The 22,839-nt window shown below is 48.8% G+C and overlaps 8 protein-coding genes across 8 annotated transcripts; 3 read left to right on the top strand and 5 right to left on the bottom strand.

Annotated features, from left to right (window-relative positions):
* Positions 1–59: 59 nt before the first annotated feature.
* On the top strand, positions 60–617 carry N7489_010901 (uncharacterized protein; the record flags this gene model as incomplete). The annotated part of the gene is made up of 2 exons (XM_056716650.1): positions 60–76; positions 149–617. The coding sequence occupies 2 exons, from the start codon at positions 60–62 to the stop codon at positions 615–617; spliced, it is 486 nt and encodes a 161-aa protein (XP_056564272.1).
* A 1,807-nt stretch (positions 618–2,424) lies between these two features.
* Positions 2,425–3,691, bottom strand: N7489_010900 (chitin synthase export chaperone; the record flags this gene model as incomplete). Its single annotated transcript, XM_056716649.1, has 7 exons — positions 2,425–2,639; positions 2,691–3,024; positions 3,080–3,173; positions 3,230–3,317; positions 3,391–3,481; positions 3,551–3,586; positions 3,662–3,691. 7 exons carry the CDS (start codon positions 3,689–3,691, stop codon positions 2,425–2,427), a joined length of 888 nt encoding a protein of 295 aa, XP_056564271.1.
* Positions 3,692–4,686: 995 nt separating this feature from the next.
* On the bottom strand, positions 4,687–8,186 carry N7489_010899 (C-24(28) sterol reductase; the record flags this gene model as incomplete). Its single annotated transcript, XM_056716648.1, has 9 exons — positions 4,687–5,016; positions 5,082–5,333; positions 5,468–5,619; positions 5,674–5,757; positions 5,846–5,920; positions 6,435–6,713; positions 6,769–7,100; positions 7,152–7,252; positions 7,302–8,186. 9 exons carry the CDS (start codon positions 8,184–8,186, stop codon positions 4,687–4,689), a joined length of 2,490 nt encoding a protein of 829 aa, XP_056564270.1.
* Positions 8,187–9,401: 1,215 nt separating this feature from the next.
* Positions 9,402–11,569, bottom strand: N7489_010898 (RING-type E3 ubiquitin transferase MAG2; the record flags this gene model as incomplete). The annotated part of the gene is made up of 3 exons (XM_056716647.1): positions 9,402–9,895; positions 9,928–11,254; positions 11,315–11,569. 3 exons carry the CDS (start codon positions 11,567–11,569, stop codon positions 9,402–9,404), a joined length of 2,076 nt encoding a protein of 691 aa, XP_056564269.1.
* Positions 11,570–12,375: 806 nt separating this feature from the next.
* Positions 12,376–14,956, top strand: N7489_010897 (mRNA-binding ubiquitin-specific protease UBP3; the record flags this gene model as incomplete). The annotated part of the gene is made up of 3 exons (XM_056716646.1): positions 12,376–12,888; positions 12,948–14,108; positions 14,150–14,956. The coding sequence occupies 3 exons, from the start codon at positions 12,376–12,378 to the stop codon at positions 14,954–14,956; spliced, it is 2,481 nt and encodes an 826-aa protein (XP_056564268.1).
* A 1,687-nt stretch (positions 14,957–16,643) lies between these two features.
* On the top strand, positions 16,644–17,797 carry N7489_010896 (sodium:calcium antiporter; the record flags this gene model as incomplete). The annotated part of the gene is made up of 2 exons (XM_056716645.1): positions 16,644–16,811; positions 16,868–17,797. The coding sequence occupies 2 exons, from the start codon at positions 16,644–16,646 to the stop codon at positions 17,795–17,797; spliced, it is 1,098 nt and encodes a 365-aa protein (XP_056564267.1).
* A 166-nt stretch (positions 17,798–17,963) lies between these two features.
* On the bottom strand, positions 17,964–19,749 carry N7489_010895 (putative tRNA-specific adenosine-34 deaminase subunit Tad3; the record flags this gene model as incomplete). Its single annotated transcript, XM_056716644.1, has 3 exons — positions 17,964–19,482; positions 19,546–19,597; positions 19,653–19,749. 3 exons carry the CDS (start codon positions 19,747–19,749, stop codon positions 17,964–17,966), a joined length of 1,668 nt encoding a protein of 555 aa, XP_056564266.1.
* An 887-nt stretch (positions 19,750–20,636) lies between these two features.
* phoB (regulatory cyclin phoB) lies at positions 20,637–21,720 on the bottom strand (the record flags this gene model as incomplete). The annotated part of the gene is made up of 2 exons (XM_056716643.1): positions 20,637–21,003; positions 21,044–21,720. The coding sequence occupies 2 exons, from the start codon at positions 21,718–21,720 to the stop codon at positions 20,637–20,639; spliced, it is 1,044 nt and encodes a 347-aa protein (XP_056564265.1).
* Positions 21,721–22,839: the final 1,119 nt, after the last annotated feature.

The raw sequence follows: 22,839 nt of genomic DNA, 5'->3' as shown, positions 1-22,839 counted from the left end.
GCTTTTGTCCACCTATCTGCACCTTTCCGCCATCAGGCCAGCGCCCGCAAAACCTCATCATGTTCTGTCTACGAAGGTAAGAGAAGCAACCAACAGCAACAAGCAGCAAAGCAGATGATTAGACTAACCCAAATAAACTATACTGCAGCTGGCTACCTCTCCTTTTCATTCCGACCAACGCCTCCCCGCTCTTCATCATTTCGTTTGTTGCCTTGACATACATAATCCACCGGCCATGTATTTACTGCTCCGCATTGCTCCTGATTCTCTTCGTCTCGTCATGTCATTGGTCAGACCGATGCATCTTCGACCTACGGAGTAATTGGTTTGCACCACGCTATACCTCAGAACCTGGCGATTATGCTCTCTCGGGCAACGCAACATCCGAAGCGACAGTGCCTGGCGATGGCCTGACGGGATTTGTTTTCGATGCTATGAACTCCACCGCCAAAGCCTTGGCTGGTGCTGCGTTGGAGGGCGTCCAGCAACGACTTTCTCCCAGTGGAATGGAGTCAAGGCCCAACGAGTGGACAGGAGTTGGGTTGGAGTGGATGCGCAGCCTCTTGGGGAGACGGGAGTGGACTCTTCCATGTGTCGATGTCAAAGTTCGACTATGAAGTTGCAAAAAGTTTTGATTGAACATGGTTTTCTTGTTGATATATTCAAACGAACCTTTGATTTCACATACTTTATTGACGATTCTTGTGTTTTCAGTTCATGTGCAGGTCTCGATACCCTCCCTTGAAAGCTCATGAATAACCATTGTACATAACCCATTCTATACTAATCTATCGATCATTGAATGACCTAGCGTTAAAGATATAGATTCTTCTGCTGTTGTAACTCAACCATTGTGATGACTACATACGACATCATTCTAGGGAAGACGTTGTCTAGCCTTGGTCTAGCCCTCACCTATACGTCCCTCATACTAATATAAGTATTGCTGCCGACAAAGACGAAAAGAGCAGAGATATAGCTAGAATTCCTACGGGAACGGGACTGACTGCTATGTATGCACTAACTATGACATGCAATGACAAGATCCCCAACTAGCAAGCAGCTGGGGGCCACATGGCGTTCACCGAGAAGGAGGCTTATCGTCGCCATCATTTGAACCCGGACAGAAACCGAGTTCAACCAGCATATCTTCAATTGCTGGAACACAAGCAACACATGAGCAGATCTAGACTCGGGTCTTAGTTTCTGTCCCCAAAGCAAACTCGACGAAGGCAGAAGGATATACCTGAGTCACGGAAGTCGTCAAACATTTCTGCAGAGCAGCGGGATCGCCATTGTTTATAGCATTAGCAATGCACCTAAGTTCGGCCGACAAGTTGAGACAAGCAGCGAGACTACACGCCTCTGGGAGGTGCCGAACGATATCTAGATTATGTTGCCGCACTGTACGTATACTTTGTATTAGCATGCTAGCTTGCCCCAATTACATGCGAGGAGTTGAGCTTATGGAAAGAGGTCTGTACAGGTGGTCTGGACATGGGTATTATTAGCCACCGCAGCTGTGCCTGCAGCTGAGGCCAACCCCGAGGCGAGGACAAGAGTGGTCATATTGAAACGCATATTCAAGAACCTTTGCAGAGGATTGGAAACAAGTAACCGAGAGGGATAAGTTTGAATTTGGTACCTATTGTGTTATAAATGGACGAGCTTACGCTGTTGAATTAAATAGCTGCTTATAATATTATATACACCGAAGTTTAGGAGTCATTCGCAGCAAAAGACAACGACAGTCATCTCTCGGCTTGAATGTCACATTGGTGGCCAAGTGATAGATGGGCATATAGAGCGATGTGTAAACCAGAATGCCCAGGGGTCACACTGAGTCGCATTAGAAGGCTTGTCTTTCCCCAATGTCCGTGTCGGGGTAGATAGGTAGCATCAGAGACTGCCTACCCTAAGAGACTAGAGGTGCGTTTCCACAAAAGCCTTCCCATGAATGATTTGGTCTCGTGATTGGGAATCGGCAGTTTTAGTCATGGTTAATGAAATCGGGAAAGGGCGAGGTAGCTAAAGTCGATTATTTGACATGGTTACAACTAAGTACATGGTGAGAGGCATCTGTCATTAAATAAAATAACGGATAAAGGCCGACGAGAAGGTGGTCGACCGGAGGACTGGGAGCTGGAAAACTCCAAGAAATTCATAAAACGTAGATGGGCTGGAACGATTCACAAAGCAAGGCATGATAACCACCGTAAAGGTAAGAGATGGCAGATGAATCGTGAAACATGACTTAAGGAAATGGGGTATCACAATGTCGACAATCCCAGTTCAAGATCAAGATTCGTAAACAAGCGTGAAGAAAGTTATGTATCGCTGGAGAATAATTAGAGACGTTGAAATTCGCACGCAAGAAACCGACGAAGCAAAGTCATAGATGTTGCAAATGGCATGATTATCAAATCAGTTGTAGCCACCACCACCCACGGGCAGAGGCCAGTCGTCTTCAGTGATACTACTCCAGAAGGCCCAGACCCCGGAGACAGAAAGGAGGGTGAAGAGAGTTTCGAATAAAGCTCCATTGATCTTGCCGTCCGAGGCCTGGCACAAGTGGGTGCTGATCACATAGTTGAAGACCTGGCCAATTGCGAACAACAAGCCAGCACCGGTGAGATACACTGTTGCACCGTTAGCACATGTCTGTTTTGAGCCCAGTGTGATGTACTTACGCATTGGCCGGAACTCGCCTAGGACCCGGAGCACTAGTACGGCTTCCAGGAGGTAGAACAAGACAACGCAGATGAGTGGGAAGAGTTGGTACAGAACATAGAGGGCGATGTTGCGATTTGGTGCGTCATAGCTTGACTGGAAGCGGCCAGTCCAATCGAATCCAGTGTCCAATGCAATATAGCCTGTCCCGATGAAGAGGGCCACAGCAGATGCGCTGATGAGACCGATGGAAGCTGCAGTGCCGTCATCAAGCAACTGGAAGCCGACGAGTGCGTTCATGAGAAGGACCCAGCAAGTAGCCGTGATCGCGGCAATGTGTACTGCAGAAAACCCCTAGATGGTTTTGTCAGCCGAGGCCTTGAGTCTATCTATCCTGTAGAAATCCTACCTTTCGGACTGCATCGCTGAGCGGGAAGCCGCCTACTGTGAAGATCTCGCAGATCTCAACAATGATGAAACCGAGCAAAAACAATTGCATTTCCCTGCGCACACCGCCATGTCAGCTGATATTCCTATAGAGAACAAATATATCCCATACCTCCGGCCGACCGCAGCGTGTTTCTTGTCCGATCTCCATATCATACCCACGGTCAAGACAATGGCGATGAAGGCCAGCAGAATCGAGCCTATCAGAAATTAGCAACCATCCTCGCATTATTTGGTCCCAATGGCATCAGCCTCGTGCCTCGTATATCGTACCTAAGTTCCGAAGGTGTCTATCCCCACTGAGAGGAATGCCGGTCAGATCGCACGCGCCGAAGGCATCAGTCGCGGTTTGATTGGTGAAAAGCTGTAACCCACAAATGATACAGTCAGTTGAGAATTCCAAGCCATTATAAGGGGAGAAGATCTCACTCACATTGCAGACTGGTAGGGTTGAGTCGCGACAGAAGTCCTGTGGTACCCATACGGGTTTGCGGTCAGTATCTGCCCATTGGAGGTTCAGTCTCCAGGTACGATCTGCACTTACGTGAAAGTTCCCGAATTGAGTGGACCCCATTGCGAATTGGAATCTTCAAACGAGAGATGGATAAGTACGTGAGGCAATGTTGAGAAGAGACTGTTGAGACTTGAGAGTTCAAGATGGGGGGCGTCTTGACCCGCGCGCAGGATCGATCCAGATCGGTGGATCTCTAGTGAAACCAGGTTCAGGTTGAAGTTGAAGCAGAAGCAGAAGTAGAGGTAGAAGTAGTAGAGTGAAACTATGTAACTGTGTAGCTGTGTAGCTGTGCAGAGTAGAGCGTACTGCGAGGGGAAATAAGAAAGCTGATTCCCACGGGTTACTCGGGGGACTCACAGGGCTGGCGCTAGTGTGGCTTAGAAAACAAAAAGACCTGAACTTCCAAGTTTTCAGGTCGAACTTCGATCCAAATCAATTCAAATCGATTCAAATCGACCAAAATCGACCAAAATCTGAAATCCGATCAAAACAGATTGAAAAGAGTGGCAATGGTGGTTCCTTGGGTCCAGTCACTAATAATAGTACTCTCTTCCGATTAGGTATCAAGTATAAAATTGCTGTGTGTAGAGAACGCAGGCTCTTGTGATATTATAGACACTTGCAGGTCTCAATAGATCTGGGATATTTGTTATATTTGTTACATTTGTTATATTTGTTTTCTTTTTCCTTTTTCTTCTTTTTGATAAAGTGGTTTACCTCAACCCTTGCCGAAGAACATATGGTCGCCAGGTCGACCAGATGGACTCAGGCCACAATTTAGCAAACACATACAATTTTCGGAATTTTGCTTTGATAGAGTACTGGGCCATTGGGATATATTTATGCGATCATGTTATGTGCCTGCGTTGTACCGTTACTCTGTACCTCTACGGAGTATTTCGCATGGTACTTACATATGTATATGTAGAAGTATACCCCTTAAGAACTCGATCTAGTCCTATTGGAAATTGATTGATCCACGTCCAATTTTAACGAATCAGGCCGTTCTTCTGTAGGGGACCTCATGTAGTCTCACAAGTATTCGAACGCTCCTCTTAGCACACATCTTCGATCACCAATTTTTGCCCATCATGATCGCCCAGATCCAGCTTCAAGGTGCGCCCAAACAGCTCAAGCAGCATCTCAAAGCAGACCTTGCTAATAGCCGGATCATACCGACCCTTGCTGAGCTCATCACGGATAAAGGCATCTGAATACGTATTTCTGTCAGCACACTTGTGTTTGACAGTGTTGAGAGTGGTGTTCAACTCACGTTGTGCCCAAGCGACTTCATAGAAACCAAATAAAACGCCCTTATCATGCAAGGTCTTACGGATGAGATCGCGTCCCTCGGGCGGGACGTGGTTATCGTTTTTTCCGAAGATCTAGAGATTGTATTTAGCAATTGAACCCAAACGAAAAACAACAGAAAAGAAAGATCTTAACATACCATTAGCATCTCACCCTTGATATCCCCAGCTCTCTCCAAACTATCATCGTTCTTTCCCAGGGCAAGGGTCTTGCTGTGGATATCCGTGGCAAAGTAACACACGCTCGCCTTGACCCGGCTATCCAGCGCGCAACGATAGGCTAAGTGGCCACCAAGACACATGCCCGTGGCACCGACTTGGCCATTACAAGTGGGCAGTGAGAGCAGATAATCCACACTGAGACTAGCGTCTTCATCATAAGCGGCAAGTTTCTGATATACAGTCAGCACTGAAATTCAAGCCCAAAAATAAAAATAAATAAAAATAAAAAGATCCCTAATGAAGAACAAGAATGGAAAACGCAAGTAAAGCATGTTACTCATGGAAGCTGTGTTATTTTGCTTACCTTGCCAATCTTCCACGCGTTCCCCTTGTCGGTGTCCTCGGCGTCATACTTCAGAGGTTCCGGGCCAGTGAATTCATGATAGCTCGAAGGAGCAGCACAGATGTAGCCCTGGCCTGCGATCTGGCGTGCAAAGCGTGCCACGGGTCCCGTTACTGCGGGTCTTTAGTGGAGGTGTTCGGGCATGATCGCAATGGGGGGACACGAACCTTGATAGATCTCGCTGAAAACTACGACTCCGGGGAAGCGGGCTTTGGGGTAGCCCGGGATTGTCGGGTGGAAGACATAGATGCCTGGTAAATTGTCAGGATTGACACTATCAAGGAGCAATGGCTCTATAGAGCAGAGAAATGTGCTGTAGAGGGACCGTAGTGTACATACGCATCGTTCCCTGTCCATCCGCTTTGGTGGGGACATCATGATAGGATTCTTGGATCAGCATGGTGTCTTTATTTTCTTTTCAAAGATAGTAATATACTGGAAATAAGATCGAGGAACGGATTGGAACGACCTTGAAGAATACAGATGATTGAGGCACGAAAGCATTATCGATAACACACACGCGGGGCAGTCATGTGCTGATACTGGCCAACATTTCAACTACTTAGATCCATCTACCTTCGATACATTGTAGGTTAAAACTGAATAGAAAATAATGTCTCAAATATAGATGAACTTCAGAATCTCGGTGACTCGGCGCAACCGTACAAAAGTCATAAAAAAGTCATAAAGTGGTTTCCAAATAAGTCAGAGGCCACACCAGAGGGTGAGATCTTGCTTCATGATCGGTGCAGGTATTAATAACCAATTCGACGTTATAAGGGTTTGTTTTTATACATATGTTACATCAAGGTTGTTTGGCAGAATGATGGTCGAGTTAGACCTAAAGAAGAAAGATCCCCTGGGCTCCCACCTACCGAGCCCCCAATGAGTCCAAGGGAAAGCAGCAGGCTGCGATTAGAAGACATACTATGATTTACGAGGTCAGCCACAGGCGCTGGGAAAGTCTTTAATAAGGTCAAGTTACTCACAGGAATGAACAGGTAAGGCACCTGGCGTTCGTACTCGAGCCAGGTCTCGCCGTACTTAGTGCGACACCGCTGAATATCACGAAGAGCACGGTGGCTGATCATGCAAGCGAAGAAAACGGGATAGAACCAAGGGAACGGGCTTGAGAAGCCGGTAATCAAACCCCAATTCAGAGCGAAGTAAAGATCGCACGTGTAGTGGATTTTGCGGGCCTTGCCGTCTATGAGGTCGTTAGTATTGGAATTTGTAGATTTTGATATTTGGCATAGACTTACACCACCCATCTACAAGAATCTTTGAACCATCAGCCGCAGTAAGGGTCTTAGGGTTCTCCAATGTCTGCCAAGGAAGTTGGGGGAAGGTGTTGCGGGACACCATGGTACCACGCTCCTGCTGGCGGAAACGGTTTTTCTGGCTGTTGGTGGTATCCCAAACCCAGTAGACGAACAGGTAGGCGACAAAGAGGAAGGCAAGGAAGTAGCGGTTCCAGCGATATTCAGCAGGGTCGTGGTTGGCGAGGTAAATGGTGCAGTGGCAGTAGCTCAGAGGCACACCTGCCAAGTTCCAGAAGATCAGCATGAAGCCCCACTTCTCATAGTACATATCCCTGCAAAACGTTAGGAAATAATCTTGATTCTGGAGCAGGAAACACCCTTACCAGGTAGACACAATGCACTCCTCACCCTTGGAGCAGGCATTGGCATAAAGGTAATGAGCCATGACAAGGAACATAACCTCGCCAGACACGTAACCATACAACTCCCATTGGCGGGCAGCAGCGCCCATAGACAGGCCGAGCAGAATGTACCAGGGCAGGCGGACCTCGAAGAACATCTTGAAGTCGAGGATCTTGAACATGCGGGGGGTTAAGCTCGGCACCCATGAAGAAGTCATAGATCGGGTAGCCAGTCATACGGTGCTCTGCGCCACGCGCCAAAGCCGAGAAGTAGGCAATGAAAGAGACGATATATCCAGAAAGGATGGCAACGCTGAGCAAGGGGCCAAACTCATCAATGATGGTGTACAGCTTGAAGACCCCAGTGACATGCGCAATGAGTGCCAATGCAATGCTGGTATAGAAAGACCACACACCAGAGCAGTAATATGGCAGCTGCTTACCACCCATGTGTGGCAGGGGGCGACCCGAAACGCTCACACCGGGAAGAAGCACGTAACATGCACCCTCGAAGACGAAGAAAACCCAGTAGATAGTCCATGCCTTAACTGACGGGAAAGCACCGGTGTAGACCAGATCGACCAAGTGTGCGAAAAAGTCGCCGTAACTCTCGTTCTCCGCGGGGCGAGGGAACTTGCCATCGTAGTAGGTGGCACCAATCCACATGTAGTACATGAGCATGGGGAATCCGATCATCATGGATAGCACACCCAAGGAGCCACCGAATTCAAAGTGTCCGCTATAGTCCACCTTGGGATCGAGGCCTTCCTCCCAACCGTCCACCACGCGCGATGCGGACTTGGGCTTGGGGGTGGTAGTATTGCCATTGGTCGTGACCTTCGCAGGTGTATCATCCTCTTCAATCTTGACTTTGGCTGAAGTACGACGACGGGAGGCGGACTTTGATCTCTCTAGGGAGGGGGAGTTGGAGACCTCACTCTCGCTACCCTCGAAGACAGAACTGTTGCGAGTGGCACGACGGCCGCCGGGAGTCTCAATGAAGCCCGGGCGATCCATTTTTCTGGAGGAAGAAAGGATTCCAAATTAGCTTGAAAAAAAAAAGAAAAAGCCTAGTATATGCAAGCCAGAAGTTCCGGGTATTGGCAAGATATAACCCTGGAGGATTCAGGGTGTGGATACGTCGCAACTAAGATCCGGTGGGAACTACTCACTTAGGGGGTCTTCCCCGTTTGAGAACGGGTTAAAGTCATGGTCGCTCAATCGGAAGACCAAGGTTCCGACTGCAATTGAGGGTAAGGAGAGGAGTGACTGAGGGTAAAAAGGAGCGAGGGTGGAAAAAAACAGGAATGCCCTGAATGTTTACTTTGTCCGCGGGCCCCGTACTAATGGATTACATAATGAACAATTTTGAAATCAGCATATAACCTTAAAGACTTCCAAGTCAGGCAAAATAACTAACTATCGGTTATGTTGAAGTTCATAATGGGGGTATTTATGTATTTATGTCGTTCGATAGTACTAGAGTAGTGAAACCCATTGGTGGTATATTCAAAACTAGAAGAACATTGAAATTGAGGTATATAGATTTCCCTCCATTCGATGGGGTAAATCTTTCTTTCTTTCTTTTTCACTAGTTAGTTATAACATAATTACATAGCACCCCGTGGACTAGCAGATAGGACTGTAATATTTTACCCCCCACTACTCCGTATTCCGTACAACTGTTGTAGTTAAAGGCAATTTACCATTTAGGGAAAATTAGTGGTTGAGAGTGTCATTGTGGGGGGCTCGCTGTCAACTGCCTATTTTGACTATTTGGTTCTTCAAGCCCTAGATCTATGCAATTACCCCTTATTGTATGCCAATGTACTCCGTAGAGGGTATACTGTATGTCTGGACTGGTTTTATTTCTTCTAATTCTTCTCCCTTTTGACTCCTTACTCTTAACTACCATTGAGGGAGAACCTTTTTAACAGCCTTTTCCCCCCTATACTCCGTAGAAGACATTGTAAAAGAATCTTAAATATAACGTTCCATATATCATCTTGAGTCAAATGCATCTGAATTGTAAATGTAAATGTAAATGTTTATTTGTTTTATTTAAATATTTCACAAAATCCAACAGTACCGGTAGGATAGCACACGGGCACAGCCGAGAACCACAAATAATAAGACAACAGCCCGAAGAATCAGGGAAATGGTTTCATATATGACAATGCAGTGCGGTTCAACATAAAATTGAGAGAAGTGAAACAAAGGCTTCGTCAATACCTATGCCCCTCTCTGACTGCTAGTGGCCATCAAGGTGATCTTAGTTTTATTCTTCTTCTTTTTCTTACCTGCACTGGAAGATGGTCCAGGATTTGCATTTTGGTCTCCAGATGCCGTCTGAGCAAGTAGATCAGATTCCTGCTGGGCGAAGAGCTCATCTTCCCAGCCCTGCCGCCACCCGTCACTGTGTATAGCTCCTTGAGCCTCAAGGCTTGGTGACAGTGAACCCACTGCCGCTGTGCCCCAAACAGTGCGGCTACCCGGGGGACTGGTGGAAGGAGAAGCCAACGCTCCAAATCCAGCCGATGAGCGTGGAGGAGAGGCCGAGGAGGCGGTGGCGTCGTATAATGTGGGATCCGCGTTGTGAGGCAGTGGTTGGAAGTCATGAGCAGAGAATGGAGCTTCACTGACGCTGGCACTTCCGATGCTTGGCCGCTTGCGCCGAGCAGCAGCCCACCGTTTGTCGTCCTCCTCCTTCTCCGCGCGAATGCGATCTTTTCTTCCCGGGCTTCTTTTTCCCGGTTACGCTTTCGGCGTCTATCAGTCTCTGCGCGGAAACGCGCTAGAACTTCGGGGACAACCACGTCTCTCCAATCGCACTCCAGGAAGCTAACCTCACACCCCTGCGGAAGATGCCCGAGGTACTTCACTCGCTTGCGAAGTTCATCATCCACAATGTGGCCTGTTGATATATGCTCCACTCGCGGTAGGATGGTTGCAGGGAACAGAGAATACTCTCCAAACGCAGCCTTGAGGATGCGAATGTCCAAGGAAGAGAGGTAGAATTGAGGCAACGCCTGATAGAAATGGTATGGTTGATCTGGCCCGGAAGACACTGGCGTTTGCTTGCTGCGGCCTTTCTCTTTAGCTTTGACACTGGATCCAGGTTCAAGGTGGACTCCGTCTAGGGAGTTAGAGAGATGATCCGCTTCATCTGATGTAGCCGGCGTCACGGTAGTGTGCTCAGAAGAGCTACTGGATGGTGTAGGAGCTATAGTGCGTTCCTTAACTGGCCGTACCTCAGGTGGATTGCCAATGCCTTTCAGCTTCTCTTTGGCATCCATGATAGAACCAATTGCTTTTCGGGTCCACGTATTCTCATCGCCAAAGAGAAGCTCGTCTTCAACTTCCTGTTTGCGGAGGTCTTCAATCTCGGCATCATGCTGAGCGGTCATATATTCTTCGCCACCTTTCATGATACGTGCATAGTCGGCAACTTCCGCCACATCATACCACGGAACATCCTCGTCTGGACCAAGTGTCTCAGATCCATCACGAGGCAGAGCAAGGGTGCTGCCTGGCTCTCGCTTTACGAGTCTCAATACAACATCACCGCCTTCGACGGGAAGATCGCCCTCTTGGCCGCGGAACCATCTGACAGGTCGAGTCTCGGAGATATACACAGAATCCCAGCAGATAGGACATTTCTTCCAGCGCTGCCGTTTTTCAGGGACCGTGTTATCGTCGTCGGATGAGTGCATGTATCGGATAAGACATGGGAGACAAAATATGTGACCACACCGAGCCATTCGCGGTGCTACCGGAGTAGAAAGACAAATGGGACAACTGGCAGCCTGCGTTTGAGCAGATACCAGCACTTGAAGGACCGAGGCCCAATCCAGATGAACATCGGCATTGGCTGCCTGAGCATGGAAACTCTGATTAGGCATCACAATAAACCGGTAATTCGCATGAACATAACGTGATTTGTCGACTGCACCCGCTCCCCAGGATGTATACCGTCGAATGCTGCGGGGAGGTGGATGGTATTGTGGGCGAGGTGGAAGTGAAAAGTTCATTAAGTGAGTGATGGACGTCTGCCCTTTCCGGCTGGTAGTGGATTTCATGGCGGCCTAGATAACGGCTCTAGGGTCAGCAGGCAGCTCTTCAGGAAGATAGACCTGTGAACCCACCGATTCGTTATACTCGTCATCATCCAATAACCGAGGTTTTCTTTGACGGTTATGTTGACTCTTCCGAGCTTGATTATTCCTTGGGGTGGCCGAAGTTTTCGATGACACCACTGGCCGGAAGCTTGCAGAGCCTCCTGCGCGCCTTTGAGAGCTGTTTTCTGCTGGAGCTGCTGAGTGGAATGGAGTAGACGAGGCTGTATTCGGAATGTTTACCGCTTTAGAAGGGGGCGGGTTCTGTCCTGCATTGGATGACATCTCCCTGCGGTATTTGCCTGCGACCGCGAGACCCCAATAAACCAAACAAGAATAAACCAAACAAGGCAGAGAGACAGAACAAGCCAGTTGGCTGAAAGGAGGAGGAGGGGTTCTATAAGGGACTGGATAAAACCACTAACTGATAAGATGTCAATCAGCTAGCGGGCAGTAGATCGAGTGATCCACCAGGTGCCTCGGCTTGGACCAGAAGAGGTGAAGAAGAATGAACGACCCTTAAGGCCATGTAAGAATAGTAACGAGGATCGAGGGACGGCCCTCAGGGTACCAGTTGATGTCGTGAAGATGCAATTTCGCCCCTCTCCGGTTACAAATCGTAAAGTCACGTGAACCAACAAGTCCCGACACCCAATTCGGTCTCGGTCCCCTTCAGCTTCATTTCGTTCGACGGTGAATCGAGGCCTCCTAACCCTCGTCTCATATTCTTTTTTTTTCCGTTTCTTTCATTCTTCTCACTCGCTTTATCCCCGAACTTGTCAACTCTCTCCGCCTAGGGAGTTACTTGTACAGCGATTTACTTCTTTCTCTTGTTTCCTCACTCCGATCTGGTTTGCCAGTCTCCTTCAACCAATCCCAGCAGCCAACCCCAACAGCTCTTTCGACCCAGTTCATCCTCCACTCCCACTCTCCAACACATCCAGCACCTCTTGCCCGAGGCCACGATGGCTGCCTAAATGCGCCAGCAGCTCCAGATTTTTCCTTCCTCTTGACTGCTATCGCGCATGGCACTCATTTGAGGCAACGCGTGACCGAACGTCAAGACAGCTTCTTTCTCTAACTAGCTCAAGATGAACCACCATCTTCCTGCCATGCCCCATGGGCAGCTGCCCATGCCTCCTACAAGGCGCCAGCAAGACTTCTCTTACAACGCCGCGCCTCCCCACATGCGATCACCTCAGTACATGGGTTACCCTCACATGAATGGCCACATGCCTCATCAACAATACTCATCGCAGCAATACCCTTACTGGTATCCCCCATATGGACATGTCCAAGGCCCTCCACGTCCCTACCAGGCGCCCTACGGACCGATGATTGTATCCTCTTACCCTCACTCGCAGCCTGTCATGGCGCCCACGCATATTCCTCATTCGATGCCCATGCATCAAAGAACCCCGACTCCACTGCAACCCATAATGTCTCCATCTGTCCTGCATCCATCGATTCAACCCATTCAGCCCGAAATCCAGGAATACCCTGCTGTTCTACCGCACTCAGCCCAGGGATATCCCATCGCTTCACCGCCACCGCGATGGGGACCACAGTCAAACTTGCCGCCGAAGCCCACTTTTGCCCCACCAGTAAGTGTTTACTCTCAATATCAAATTAGACTTGAGCACTTTTCTAACTCTTAGTCTAGATTCCTTGGCTCTCTGTTCCTGAGCAGCCGTTCCCGGCCAGGGTCCCGCGCAGACGTCGCAAGGGCCGTGTCATGCAATCATCAGTTGAGCTTCCCACTAAAGACACGCCTATGGCCACCGAGCGAGGTGAAAATGAAGCGACTCAGCCATCTTCTTCATCCGCCCGAGAATCTTCGGAACCTCACACCCCAACGACCACCACCTTCCAACAGTCAGATGCAGACTCTACACAGCCCACCACTCCTTCGTCAATTGCGAGATCACAGGCACAGTCGAAAGGCTCAAAGCCTGCTCCTGTTATTCCAGTGGTGCCCAACGTACCATCTACCCCACATCGCCAAGCCAAAGATGGCAGCGTCGCATCTGGGACTCCTAAGTCGACTGAACCTGCTACCCCTGCCCCAGTGGTAGAATCGGATAAAGCCCCTTCCACTGAAACCAAGACAATCTCGCCTGCCCCAGCTGCACCCAAGTCCTGGGCTGATTTGGTCCGTTCGAAGGAGTCAGCAAGAGCAGTAAGCGCCGCCGCCGCCGCCGCTTTGTCTGAGCCACACGGGCTACCTGCCCAGAAAAACAAATCTCTCGCAGATGTTCTGAGCAAATTGGGAGAAGATGTCACACAATACAGCGACAAGATCGCGTTTCTTGAACCTCGGGGACTGGTCAATACAGGAAACATGTGCTACATGAACTCTGTGTTGCAAATTCTTGTTTCTTGTACCCCGTTCTACCAGTTCCTTGATCATCTTGGCCGACGTGCTGCGCATACCTTCCACAGTGACCTTCCTTTGATCGACGCGATGATCATGTTTATGAAAGAATTCCGTGTTATTGATGCGGCCACTTCCGAAGAGCAACTTCGTCTCAGGTTGAAACCCAATGAGCTTGAGCAATATGGTGACTCTTTCGTTCCTGAGTTTGTCTATGAGATGGTTCGACAGCTGCCACGATTCAGGGACATGCGGCGCGGACATCAGCAGGATGCTCAAGAGTTCTTAGGCTTCCTTCTCGAGGAAATGCACGAGGAGTGCGCTCGTGCCGAAACGCACACTGCAACAAAAGAAGGCGGCGATTCTTCTGCCGATGGCTGGTTGGAAGTTGGCCACAAGCAAAAAGCAGCGGTCACCCAACTGTCTGGCTCTCTTGCTGCCGAGTCGCCGGTCACCAGAATCTTTGGGGGAAGCTTCGGTCAGAATTCAAGGTGCCTGGTAACAAGACTTCTGTTACATTGGAACCCTATCAACCTTTGCAACTCGACATTGGGTCGCATGACGTTCACAACATTCTTGATGCGCTTAAAGGAATGACGAAGCCGGAAAGCATCCAAGGTGATTTCAACTCGTCGCGCGGACCCAACATTACCGCGACTAAACAAATTTTCATTGAGACCTTGCCCCCTGTTCTCATTCTTCATCTCAAGCGCTTCCAATACGACAGTGTTACAGGTGCCACTCAGAAGATTTGGAAGAAGGTTGGATATCCCCTAGACCTGGAGCTTCCGCGGGAGGTCTTCCCAGCTCATCGGCGTAACGCCATGGCATCCCAGGGAGGGCCCCCGAAGTATCGTCTTATGGGTGTCATCTACCACCACGGAAAGAACGCTAGCGGTGGTCACTACACTGTCGATGTTCGCCGGCAGGAAGGGTTGGAATGGATCCGCATGGACGATACTGTTATCCGTCGCGTTCGCAGCGAGGAGGTGGCAGAAGCTGGTGGCGAGGAAGACCCTAAGGTTCTCGCTGCCGCTCTTGAGCAGCACAAGCACGGCAAAGTCCCGAACGGCAATATTTTCGACCACATCGATCAGGATGATATGGACTTGGCTGACAGCGACAAGGGCTGGAGCCAGGTCAATGGCAATGGTACCAACGGACATGCGAGCAAGAAATCCGTGAATGGAGTCACCCCACCTCCCGCGGCTGCCTCTGGGGCCCGAACTCCCCTGGGTCGCTATGGCTCTCGTGACAACAAAGTTGCCTATCTATTGTTCTACCAACGAATGGATTGAGGTTTCTCGCCCAAAAGCTAGGCCATTAGGCTGGGCATCCATTCTTCAACGACGTATTGAAAAAAAAAGCATCATACCCACTACATCCTGCGATACATCAAGTTCTGTGTCCTCCACAAAGTCATGCAGTTTGATCCTCGCTTCGGAGGACGACCTGCCGCCTGTATCAACAGGCCATACATAACATCAATCAATCTTGGCGAGCTCGTTCCATTTTTTTGTTTACAGCTCTCGCCTTTGCACATGAAACACCGTTCACAACGGAGCCATCTGGAGAGAGGAAAACAATCTAGGGCACGGCGGTCCCTTGATGCCTACTACCTCTCACCTAAATGCTCCTTCATCATATCTCACTTTTGCTCCACAAAAGCATTTACTCAAGACTCTGTCTTGACCCCTTTTTCTCTTGCTCATTTCTTTCAGTGTGATGAACCCGAATCATTTGCTACACAACCCATTGTCTTTTGAGCCAATTGCTTTTTTTCCCCGTCTACCTCTGGGCTGTATCTTATGGGATATTGACCTCGGTTTATACCCCTCTCCGTTTTCACATGGATACATTCTTCAAAGCCATCTTGGCCCTATCGCACACTATCAGGCCAAAAAAAGAATGAGCCTCCGTGAACTGTTCCTACCAAATTCTTTATGTACTTTTGCCATGTCATTCGACATCTGGCGTGGATACAGGAGATCCTGTGACGAAGTCACGAATTTCCTTGTCTTGATATTGATTGCTCTGTCTGCATAGAAGGGTGTTGAAGAGGGCCGGGGTTGTTCCGGGGCGTCGGGGGCGTTGCTGTTGGGGGAGAAGGGAGGTTAATGCCAGAAGTGTGGAGGTTTGGAGAAGTGTGGTGAATGTGAGAACGCAGAATACCAGGTGTGGTATGTCAAAAAGCCTGTTTTTACCCAAAAAAAAATTTCAAAGGAAGTTTCAAGTTATCTCCAGTGTGTAGTACAGTACATATGTAAGTAGGTCCCGTAACTGATATTATGTATACTCATGGATACTATATACATCCATATACTAAGAGGATAGAAGAGGATATCTTTTTATAACTATGGTTCGTTATCTAGTTCTCGCCGATAGAAATAACTAGGGTAGTTCCGCGCTTTTCGAGTAAAAGATTCGCTATTTCTTATGCGATAGAAGGCTAGGCCTCTATATCGATCTATAGAGAGAATCTATTTTTCAAGAGATTCCTCCTTAACTTATATACCACTAAGCGGAGAGTTATACGCGGGACTCTATAGGTGCGAGTAGCGAGAGTAATAGATATGATACCTCCATTTTTAAACGCCTAGTAGCTAATAAAAGCCTACCCTTTTACTTGGTTGAATCTTTCGAGGATTAAGAGCGAATTGGTGGCATAGTGGCTTGTGGATACGTGATGACTATATATGACTATAGTTATATATGCCTTAATAGTTATATATGTAGTTATAGTTATGACAACTTTACTTAGTTCTGTATTAAGGGCTCTGTATGATCAAAAGGTAATTTTTTTTACATTTACTTACCTTTCTTACGAAATCAATACACATTTTCACCTAGAGAGCCCTGTAATCCGTATGTAACTTCGATACACCTGACCTCGGGAGACCCCTGGAGGGCTTCATGTTTGTAGAACTACATACGTTGGATGTACATCTATGTCAACTGGTGCCTACATACATATACATATATGCCATGAATCGGGATAGCCTCTTCTTTAACACAGCAACGTTGGTTGCTGGGGTCTTTGTCCTTGACTATGGTGCAGACAAATTCATTGATCACACTGTGATTGTAGGACAGCGATTGGGCATCTCTCCAACTCTTATTGCCCTTTTGACTGCTGGAGCTGAATATGAAGAGGTAAATTGGTTCGAGCTCCATCATTTAACTAGTCTATGCTAACAAGCTCCCCTTAGCTCGCTGTTGTTGTCGCTGCAATCCTACAAGGTCGCACCCCTTTAGCCCTGGGCAATGTTATGGGATCTACAATCTCCAACATCCTGGGTGCCTTTTCGCTGGGGCTCTTGTGTTATCCAGACGGGGGTCCTTTTGATAATAGTGCGAAGATATACTCTGCACTCCAATTCTTCGTCACCACCATTTTCATCATCTTGGCATATTTTCAACAGCTGAATAGAGTTACCGGTGGGCTTCTCATCGCTCTCTTCGTACTTTATATCGTCTCTATTGGCATTGCCATCTATAGAGGTATCAGTGAACCACCTCAGCTGTCGGACAGTGCAAGTGACGACGAATCAATCAATGTTTGTGATGAACAAATGCCAGCGCAGAGCGCAGGACAGCCAGCCTCGGAGACTTCTCCTCTATTAGGAGATACGAACGTGCCCCAGGAACTAATAGATGCATCCGTCCACAAGGACAAAAGACCTCGGCCGCTTTATCATCATGTCCTCCAACTGATTTTTGGGCTGCTAGCACTCTCCTTGTCGGGATATATCCTTGCCCACAGTGCAGGCACCATCGCCGACTCTCTCAATCTGTCGGGCACTGTGTTTGGGTTAACTGTGATCGCTTTCGTCACAACCTTACCAGAGAAGCTGGTTGCTATGTTCAGCGGCTTTCGTGGGCAGGGAGGCATAGTTGTTGCGACCACGGCAGGGAGTAATATCTTCCTGCTAACACTATGTGTTGGCGTTGTGGCGGTGGCGGGGAACTCTCTCGATCAGTCAGATACATTTGTTCTGTTTGATCTGGTCACGGTTTGGGTGTCCTCGCTGTCCCTTGTAGCGGCTGTCTTTCTGGGACCCCAGCGAATCGCTGGCCTTGTACTTCTCGCTGCCTATGTGACTTTTCTAGTCATGGAGTTCACAGTTTACAAGCGTTGAAGCAGGGCATTCGGCTTTGGTGCAAGTATCGCGAGCCCAATCTAACACGAAAGCCCAAGTACACATACACGCTTGTATCTTATCGTCCTGGACGTAGTCTTATTTATGTATATAGAATGTAGGTCATACCTGATATAACATACAGCGAACAGATGAATATATGCAATCAAGCATGGAAAACAGGCACTTTAGCCTGGCTCTCCACATCCCCATCCCCATCCTCCACAAACTCAAATCCAAGAGCCCTCCAGTTCAACTCCTTCCTCCAATGAAGCCCATAGTACCCTCTTTCGTCCTGTCTATCCACCGCAGAAGCATCGGCCTCTCCAGCCGGTTCAAGCTCATCGGCCACAGGGCCAACAACCGGCTCGGAAGACAGGCCACCAGTCCCTAACCTTCCACGTCTGGGGAAGATAACAGACCGGAACCGGGAGAGAAGCATGCCCATAGAGCAGCACAGACAGGGCTCATGGGAAAGGTAGACGTCCAAGTCTGTGCAAAGGTAGCCGCCCTGCGAGCGGGTGCGAATGCGCGAGGCTGCGGGAGTGGTAGCCGGGGTAGAATAATCCGCAAGTAACACGGTAGATGGGGGAGGAGCGGGGGGAGGTGGGTGGTGGAGCTGGGTTTGAGAAGGGTCTGCAGAGGGGTCGATCGTCAAGGCGGACTCAGGATTAGCGTCGTCGTGCTTCCTCTTCAATGGGGAGGACGGAGACTGAGGTGGGTTTGAGATGTTGGTGGATGTACCAGGACGGTGGCGGTATAAGAAGTATGATTCCAAGGCGCTCAGGTCTGGCTGTTCTAGTTTTGGCTTCGATGGATCTGCAGTAGGCGTTAATGCAGGCACGCCGTCGAGACGATCGTGTTCTCGGCGCCAGCGAGCAACAAGCTCGACAGCACGCATGAGTGCGTGCAGTTCGGGCCCGCCCTCAATATCCGCGTTGTATGTCTTGCTCGCTGGGTTCGGCGCTACCCCGGGGTGCAGCTGGGCCTGGGATGACGCGCCTGCCTCAGAGCGGGAGTACCGCGCATCACCGGCAACTGCGAGGACTGCTTCATCCCATTCTGTTGTAGTGTCGTATCCGGCCTCATAGGCTGCCTCAGTTATCTCTTCTTCGATGGCAGGGTCGACTATCACTGCGCCGACGCCGCGGCCTAGCCCGGATTGTTCTGCTTCCTCTGCCACTTTGCGCGCGAGGGATAAATAGTATCCTGCCCGTGGTTCAATGGATTCCTGTGCGCGTTTTAATGTTTGAGGGGGCGGCGCGACAGTTGAGCGGGGTGCGGCTGGGTTGAATACGACCGGCCAGAGGGTGTTGGTCCATGTTTCGGCTTGAGTTGTATTGAAGGGCGGGGCAAGGGGGATTTTGATGGGGTGAAGCTGAATATTAGAGGTTGAAGTATCGGAATGTGAAGCTTCGTCTGGCGTTTCATTCGTAGTTGGGGGATCATTCGTAGCGGCCGGCGCTGGGTCAGGCGCAAACGGAGCGAGCAGAGCCTTGAGTGTGGTGATATCAGGCAATGGTGGTGATATGAGGACGAAGATGGTTTGTGCTGGGGCCGCTAGACGGACACTCTGGCTTTCAATGGCTGCCCTCAGCCGCGGTGGGAGCATTTCTCTTTTGGCGAAGCGACGGAGGTGGGATAGTGGAAGGGAAGGGTCTTTGGGGAAAGCCGTGTCGATAGCCCTGAATAAGGATTGATTAATTTAGCTTTTCTAACCTGTAAAGCATGCCGGGTCTGTAGCTTACTTGATCACTTTGGATGCAGACTTCACTTTGACTTCTGCGACAAAGGCATCACCTACTTGTCGGTTAATCATGATGTCGCCAAAAGAAGGCAACATTGTAGGTCATACCGAATTCCTCCTGGGGTCTTGTTTCTTGAACTGTTCGAATGGGGGCGACTTGCCCTTCGAGGGGTTTGAGGCCTCTGATAGTCTTTTCCACGTCCATTCTTACTATCTCAAATGGCCGGCCAGGCGCGGGGTGAAACAGAATATATCAAGATAGGTTAACAATATACGACCAATGTCATTGCCTTGAAGTGGTTGTAAAAGGCAGTGGCTTAGAATTGCGCACTTGATCATCAATTGCTAACGGCGCAATAATTCAGCGACAGAGGAAGTACATGTATTCATATGAGGACTTGAAGAAAAGAAGCAGCTATACAAAAGGTAAGAAGCAAACAATGCAAACTTCTAAGGGTTGTCCCACGGGTTTGCCGCTAGGCCGCTTTGGGTCTTTTTGATCTGGAGATTTTCACGTCGTTCGAGGGGTTTACAATGTAAGAACCGATAGATATCTAGTACCGACGAAGGGGTTTACAATGTAAGAACCGATAGATATGTAGTACCGACGTAAAACGCGGAAGGTTTACAATTTCAAAAGATTATGAGTGGATATTTGAGATTTGTATGGTCTTTTTCTTTAAAAAAAAAAAAAAAACAGTTTAAGATAATAGGTGATTTGATCGTAGATATCACCTCATCATCCCGTAAGACATCAAACGCCGCCCAGTGAAAAGAATCGCTGAAAAGCAGGAACAGGGTATTGCCCATTTGGCCTCTTGGTATGTGCTGAGACAGATCCCATGTTCTAAAGCGCCATGTCTGATGCCAGTGCTCCTCGATATTAGATCAAAAGTAATGGTGCATCGAGATCTGACACCATCACTCCCCTAATGCAAGTGGTATGTATTAAATCACACCGCCAGTGACTCGGCGGGTGACAGAAGAATCCACTCATCCATGGCTGACTCGAGACCGGCCCGAGTGATCCAGGGCAGAACGTAATTTGTGCAGATTTCGCATCGGCGACGTAATTGGGGCATGGTTCCAGCTTTATGTTGAAACAGGACCGGCTGCTGGAGCAATACCCGTTACCCCGGCTTTAGCACTGCCATTCTGGCAGATGCCTTCAATTTCAAACCCGTCGCATCGATCGACAAGGCTCTGATAATAATCCACCAACACTTCCGGTTGTGGAACAATGCGCCATTCAACTCGGAACAAGAAATCTAGTTCGAGCATGGCCAATTCCGTCATGCCGATTCCACCGACTCGAGCATACGTTTTATTGGTCCAGAAACTGTCACTGAGTCCCTTGCTGGCGACTGTGGCACTGGTGATCAGGAACCGATGGATGGTCAGACTGGAAACGGTGAAGGCGGGGTACAGCGCGCAGAGTCGATCGATGTAGTAGACCATGCTGAGGAGGATAGGGGGAGAGAGTAGCATGGGTCGTCAACCGCTGTAGATAATCTTGCACGGAGATTCGGGGCGGTGAGCGCGAGTGGAAGCGAGTTAGACGACCCTGGTGTAGTGGAATCTTGTCGTTGAATCGGATCAGCTCCATGAGCATGCTGGAGATCAGCACGACCATGTCACGCGGGTCGGCCAGTTCATATTGCGTGGGCAACATCTTGACATCTGGTTTGGAAGGTCGCAGACGCTTGGACTGCGACCTCTCCAAATCTGCGCCATCATATTCGGCCGGCGTCGCATCTGATTGATGGCTATTGCGCTTGTTGGAACCCGAGGTAGGGGCGGGCATCGAGGGGGCGGGGGAGGAGATCGGGGGTGGATTTGTAGAGGTGGCAGTCGCCGGGGTGGTGGCAGTCAGAGCGGAAGAAGTGGCTGATTGGGGGGTCGAAGCCAAGGCCGAATTATTGACCAGGGTCTTCAAAGTGTCGGATGTGGATGCGCGCCTGCATTGAAGATCCCCTGAAGTCTCAGGAGAGGAGGGATCGACAGTATGTCGATTCAAGGCCGAGCGAAGTTCGTCAATGGCCAGACGCGAAGATCGAGGACTATTGAATTGTGGAGCGCCAGTCGGCTCATAGTGGGAATGAGAATGCGACCCCGAAGTTGAAGGAAGCGGGGAGCGTAATGCAGCCGTTGAAGGCGAGGGCGAAGACGCCAACATGGTTGGGGGAGTGTAACTAAGTTATTAAGGAATGCTGGGAATCTGAGCATTCACAGTGCAAGGTGAGACCACGTGGGCGCACAGTCAGGGCGCGCTGTGGATGGCGTGGGTGCACAGCCGGCCTCATCCTCAGAGGCTGAAAAGGCTCTCCCAAGGAAAGTAAAAGGGACACAAGAGGTTATAAGAGGCAAATATTGAAAGAGGAAAGAGGGGGGTCTGGGAATAATACTCCGAATGACCTTGGACAAGAGAACAGGAAGGGGGCGAAAGCCGGTTTGAAAATCTTGTTCAGCTGGGCAAAGTTCCTTCAGTGAGGTAATATAGATCCATGCTTTTCAGTGGCTAGTTGCTTCCGGTGACTGTATTGTTACAGTATTTGTAATTTTTCTGATTCTTGGCTTGATTATTACATACTATTAACTATTACATACTATGTACCCTTTAGGTATGTATTATATCTCAACACCTATGTATACATACGTACATAACTAAGGGTATGTAGTTGATACTAGGTAAAAAGGAAGGGGAAATCCTAGATACCATTTAGCGCTCTTGATATTTCACATAATATCAATAAGTCTGTACTTTTACGGAGTACACCATTGTATCGAGCCACGGGAAAGCGGGGGTAGACTACATGTACCCTAGCTGGATTAAGTTAAAATGCCAAGAAAAATTCAAGTATACAATTGGTTGTACGCATGTCGGAGTTGGAGTTCTATATGCATCTTTTTATATGACAGACAGCTAATAACTGGGATTCACATGATCTCCCTATATTTGTTTCTATAGGCTCAGGTCAATAGTATACTGAACTTACTGTAGTGTTGCATATAACATGAGAACTGAAACCGACGACCAGTGCCTTACAATATTGGGCTACTTAATATAGATCATAGTACGGAGTTGCCCCGTAAGCGAATATTTGACCAAGATGCATCCACTTTTGATACCCTAGAAGCTTTCCTTTGCCCCATTATGCAATTAAACCAAGGCTTTATGGACTTCAATATGCCCTCTTTTTTATGAACAGGCAAAACGTCTCCGAATGTGTGGCGTTAGTCCAGATGCTGTCCTCGTGACACTCAACAACCAAGGAATGGTCAGGATTTTCATCCA

This window comes from Penicillium chrysogenum, assembly GCF_028827035.1.
Source record: "Penicillium chrysogenum strain IBT 35668 chromosome Unknown utg000005l_segment0_segment0, whole genome shotgun sequence".
Lineage (NCBI taxonomy): Eukaryota > Fungi > Ascomycota > Eurotiomycetes > Eurotiales > Aspergillaceae > Penicillium > Penicillium chrysogenum.
The sequence above is the reverse complement of the archived record's forward strand: the minus strand, read 5'-3'. Positions and strand labels throughout refer to the sequence as shown.